A 5,746-nucleotide genomic window follows, 5' to 3' on the forward strand; every position below is an offset into this window, starting at 1 on the left:
ATTTAACATTTTCTCACAGTGAGTTACTGTGGTTTGGACTATGATCTAAAATACACATTACACTTTTACACTGGTACAGTCGATGCAGATATACCTTTCCTGCCACGTTCGACAGCAAAACAAAACACTAATATTTAGCACCTTTAAAGGTAAAAGGCCTGTGTTATTCCAACGTTTCTTATTGTCAACATTTTGCATGAGAACAACACCCTAAGTCCATCTATCAGTACTTAGTCTGTGCCACTCAAAACCAAATATATTGGTTGCTACTGAAGACCTAATGCTTTAAAAATAAAACATGGATATGTAGCTTTAGTTCTTAAAACAGCTGTGGAATTTCCCAAAGGGAAGTAGGTTTTGGTTGCCATTACTAACAAAACAGTGTGACTGATGTATTTTAACAGTTATTATTCATGCCATCCTTAGTGTCGGGTCACCACATTGGTGTACACTTGACAACTGTGGGATGGATTGTCATCAAATCAAAGTGGACCTTGGTTGAAGTCATTTTTTATTGTTTTTGATTTATTATGCTAGTTGTTCTGTTAAGACTCATCCTGAACAGTTCCTGAATTATTTTATAATCCATCTCCAACTGACAGATGTGGTATTAATTATCTGCTGATAAGTGCTTACTATATCTGGTTTGAAATGAATTATAGAGCCAAGCAATACATGAAAAACAAACAGTAGCCATGATAAAAGACTAAACATCCCCAGAATAATAACACTTTATTTCTTATTTCTAGACAATTCCAGGATGACATAAGATAATCGCTTTTCTATGATCCTCTCTCCAGATATGACTTCATATTTTTTGTAAACTATCCCATCCTCCTCTTGTCAAGTACCGTCATATCAGTGGTAGGATTAAAAGATGTAACTACATCTGGAATACAAAATAAAAGTATCTTTCTAAGATCTGAGATTTGACACCGGATTAAAGGTTTATTGAAAGATTATTTGGTATTAAAGATGATTATGATATGCAGAGATCTCTGTCCAGTGCTGGATGAACAGTGGGCACCACTGTCTGTCATATTTGCTTCTGTATTATACCTCTCATGTAATATTTCAAAACTTAAATCCAGGCAGAATTACAGAGCCTGTAAGCTGATAGACCCTGAGCTCTGGCTTTAATTTAGTTTTTTTTCTTCCCTCTGTCCATCTAACCCCCCTGATACTTACAGTACAGAGAGATATGAAAAATATATTTTGCCTCAGAAAATAATTATTCCTGTCATGGTATATTACCACAAGGAATCATTTTAATCAGGATGTTTTGAAAGATAATACTCGCGGGGTCGTAGCATTAAACATGCCATGGTTCAGCTTAGAGCAGGAAAACAGGAGCTGGCATCTGTGATAAGAATCCTTGCCACGAACAAAAGTGTTTGCACGGAGGAGGCAAGTTGGTGGTTGATATTATGGCTTCTATTAGACATTGATTTACTGAGAAATTATCAATGTTAGACTCCAGACATACAGATAGCAATGAGGACTCAGCTACATACACATGGCTCTTATACTTCTCTTATATTTGGGGGCAAAAAAGTAGTTTTTAATTAAAGAAATCATCACTAACAGAAGAGAAGAAAGAACTGTGTGGAACTACATTATCAATAAAAAAACAAACATTTAATCTCTTAGCTGTAGCAATTCAGGGTGCCTGAAAAAGTCAGCACACAAGCAAAAAAATGGTTCGCTCTAACTGATGGTTAAATGGCTGAAATCGAAGGTTTAAATAAACGATGTAAACTCATGTATTAACAATGGACATGTAGTGAATAAAGGATAAATGGTTAAAATTGTCAAGTAAACGCACAAAACAGTGTACACAGTAAACTAAATGTAAGCTGATGTATTAACATTACAAGGTTTGCTGGAAAACAATGGACGAATTGTTGAAAACACAGAGTTCGACTGATTGAAAAACACATTTGAACCTAACAGTAGCCATTGACAGAGCTGTAGGGCCAAATCTAACAAAAAGGCTGGAAACCAATGAACAAATGAAAACGTTTCTTAGAATAACAATTCTTTTTATTGTTTTTTCAAATGAATGGAACCTGACCTTCATTTTCTGGTCTCTCATTGAGTGTTGAACCTCTTGCTTTTGGTCATGAAACAGTGATGGGTTCAATATTTTTCTTTCTTTTTAGTGCCATATTGTACATTTGTATGACTTTACTGTACGTTATTCTCGCCTGAGCCTTATTTTCTATCATATTCTTTGTAAAATGATTGTTTTACCAACAGAAATGGGAAAATATGGATCTTTGTTAAGAATATACAAACCAAAAATGTGTGGTTTTTGGAAATGTTAGAAATTACACTCATGGCTGGGGTGAAATAAAATGTATTTATTCCCTAAAATATGCAGCACAAAAAACATTTAAAGAAAATGATGACAAGGATGAAGCAACAACAACACAACAACTGTACATATATAGGTTTGTTTGATGCACAAGCAGCTCTTTTAAAACAAAGGACAGATTGAGACACAGAAAATGTAATAAAGGCAAATACAAGGGATCATGACAGAAAAGAGAGCTGTGATTGAACAATGTGAAGAAGAGGCAGTTTTATTCTAACATTTTAATGCTTTAACGCTAATGCTCCAGAGTATTCAGAATTCAAGAAAGTTAGTGACAATAGCAGCGTTGTAGATCAGGTCTGAGATGTAGCCCATGGACGTCTGTGGTCCCATTTGTGGGTGGTGGTGGTGGTGATGGTGGTGAGGTCCTTGGCCCTGAGTTACCTCCCAGTACACTGGCTGAGGGTGAGAGGGGACTACCTGGTCCACAGAGGCATGGCTTCCACCTCCAGTGCTGCCTCCATACATAGCCTGGTGAGCCCCAGCTGGAACCAAGCTCTGGGGCTTGAAGCTCCTGAAAGCCTGATACGAGCGGGACGTGGCGGAGTGGTGAGGCTGCCTGCTGATGGGCTGGGAAAATGAACTAGGAATAAATCCAGGGAGTGCTGGTCCCAAGTGCTGCTGTCGGTGCTGCTCCTCCTCCCAGGGACGAGGCTCTGAAGCTTTGGAGGAGGCCGGAGTGGGCTGCTGTTGGAGGGTTGAGGAGGACGGTGGTGACGATATAGGGTTGCTGTAGATTTGGAACCAGTCGGAGTACATGTGCGGAACATCCTCAGAGTGGTGGCTCTGCTCTTGCCTGAATATGTCTTGCAGGGTGGCTGGGGTGGAGAAGGTGGTGGTCATGGGTGCAGGGGAGGACTCCACAGCACCTCTCCCTCCCTGGACAGGCTTGGTGACAGACTTTGGGAGTCTGCCAGTCTTGATACTTCTGGCTCTCCTGTTTTGGAACCACACCTGTGGAAAATGGCTTTTAATGTGGGGGGGTCATGTGAAGTTTACTTTTGGTTTCACCCTCATTCATGTAGCAACACCCCCTTCAAAAGCAATGCATGGCTTAGGTCAATATTCAAACCCAAAGTAATGTCAACTAGTGACAGTGGAAACAAACAGAAATGTCTGATAACAGTGAGAGTGCAGTGAACCAGAAATATTAAAGCTGTGGGTCAGAAAAATAAAACTGAATTGCAAGAGCTAAACACTGTGTTGGTCAAAGATTACATCCAGCAATTAATATGGGCCTTGAAGTAGTTGTTTATTCAATAATTAATAGCCTATACAAATATTGATCACAGCCACTTTAAAAATATAAAATATGAATGTGAATAAAAACAATATGACATGTTTCTTCTACTGTAGAAGTTGATGAGCAACATTCATTATTTTCATCAAAGACCTGTCATGTTGGCAGGTGAGAATTTGAATGTTTATAGTTTTAAATGGATGTAGGTTGCCTACCTGTATCTTGCTCTCGGGCAGGTGTGTGTGTGCAGCCAGCCTCTCCCTCAGGGTGATGTCGGGGTACGGGGTGACATTGAAGGCCTGCTCCAGCTCCGACAGCTGCGCTCGGCTGAAGATGGTCCTCTTCCTCTTCCTCTGCGCCTCCAGGCAGCCCGCGGCGCGCTCCGGCTCCGGAGAGGACCCGGCATCTTCTAGCGATTCCACACATGAGAGGGAAACTTTCAGGTACAATCAAATTCAATACTGCATAATATCAAATAAAAGACATTAGGAGGAGGGTATCGTTTGGCTAGGAAATGTTTTTAAGGCGTTTGCAGGCGATTAATATGAACAAACTTGTTGATAAAATTGAAATTATGTAAAATTATTTAATTGGTGCTGTTTTACAAATTGAAAAAGGGCAACTTAAATTTATTTAATGTTAATGTTATATTTTCAGGTAGTATAATAATTCCATTGGCTATTTAAATGATATTTTTTTAGGCTTCATTTCTGCTTTTATTTATTTTTTGTTGATTAACGTCATATTTATCAAAGTTGCTTCAAAATATGTCACAATAATAATATTAATTATTATCATAACGAAATAAATTGATTTAATATATTTTTAAAAGATGAAATTATTATTAATATCAATATATATATATATATATCAAAGAGTCTCATTATCAGTGATTACTTGAATTTGTATGATTATTAATAATAACAATGTCATAATAATAATAATAATAAAATAATGATAATAATAATAATAATAATAATGATCATCATCATCATCATCATCATCATCATCATCATCATCATCATCATCATCATCATCATAATAACTTACCTTTACAGTGATCCTGTTCTCCAAATAACGCTTTAAAATCCATCATGTCTTTCTGCTGGTTCTGCTTGAGTAAAGAGAAGTCTGGATCCATGAACAGTGCCATTACCACAAACAGACACACAAACACACACAGACACGCGCTCATACATCAACTGCTCCAACAAGAGGAGGAGTTTCCACTTCTTATACCCAGATCAGATGGAGACCTCCCACACCCACCGCCCTGCAAATCCAGGTGTTTTTCACCTCTGTCTGCATTCTACGTCATTCTCAAGTCATTAAAGACTTTAAAGATATTTGGGGGTGTTGTGCTTCCTGCATAATAAAATGTGTGTATACAGATCAAATATCAGGGAAAATAGCTAATAATAATAATAATAATAATAATAATAATAATGAATTAACACTATATTAATTCATTAATTGCTTCATTATGTCCACAGACATTTCCTTTACCTACAGTTAGCAGAATGATAGGCCACATGTTGTTGGGGTCTCACTTCCAACCATAGATGTGGTTGGATGTGAAAATATGGCAAATTTAATAACATCTATTTAAATTTGCTTTTGAAATGTCATAATATTAAAAATGTGAAAAAAGTAAAATTAACCAAATACTGAAGTAAAGATAGGAATAAGAAATTTACTTTTTATCACTTGTGTGTCATAAAAGTAATATACGCTCCATGTTTGCAGAGTCAAATGCTCAAATGACGCAATATAGTTTATAACTGACATGTTTGACAGTGAATTATGTTGTTGTGGTGAGATTATGACTCTTGATAGCAATGAAAAGCACCAGGCTGACCTCAGTAATCTTTGCATTTCTGTATTTACTACAAGATGTCAGCTCTGTTTGTGTCGATTAATAATCTCTCTGAGTGTGAAGGAGAGGCTCGTTCACCTCATCTACTGTTCTTGCATGGCTCAACACAATTTTACCAAAAATTCTCATAACTCAATAAATGTGACCCAAACTATTAATTTTCATTGTTGAGGCAAAAAATCATTGGGTTGTACTAAATGATTGTGAGGTGTTGTTGAACACAATATCTGCATTTATTTGTCAAACAGCACAG

At 37.2% G+C, this 5,746-nt stretch overlaps 1 protein-coding gene across 1 annotated transcript; it reads right to left on the reverse strand.

The window, feature by feature from the left end:
* Positions 1–2,232: 2,232 nt before the first annotated feature.
* On the reverse strand, positions 2,233–4,808 carry sebox (SEBOX homeobox). The gene is made up of 3 exons (XM_035154916.1): positions 4,668–4,808; positions 3,833–4,026; positions 2,233–3,331 (listed from the first exon to the last, which is right to left on the reverse strand). Exons 1-3 carry the CDS (start codon positions 4,768–4,770, stop codon positions 2,630–2,632), a joined length of 999 nt encoding a protein of 332 aa, XP_035010807.1. The 5' UTR covers positions 4,771–4,808; the 3' UTR covers positions 2,233–2,629.
* Between the last annotated feature and the right edge of the window lie 938 nt (positions 4,809–5,746).

Source organism: Hippoglossus stenolepis, chromosome 4 (assembly GCF_022539355.2).
Source record: "Hippoglossus stenolepis isolate QCI-W04-F060 chromosome 4, HSTE1.2, whole genome shotgun sequence".
NCBI lineage: Eukaryota > Metazoa > Chordata > Actinopteri > Pleuronectiformes > Pleuronectidae > Hippoglossus > Hippoglossus stenolepis.

Coding starts and splice junctions, on each gene's coding strand:
- sebox (XM_035154916.1), bottom strand. CDS start 4,770: ATGGCACTGTTCATGGATCCAGACTTCTCTTTACTCAAGCAGAACCAG. Junction 4,027..4,667: donor AGAACAGGATCACTGTAAAG/GTAAGTTATTAT, acceptor TGGAATCGCTAG/AAGATGCCGGGTCCTCTCCG. Junction 3,332..3,832: donor TGCCCGAGAGCAAGATACAG/GTAGGCAACCTA, acceptor CATTTTCCACAG/GTGTGGTTCCAAAACAGGAG.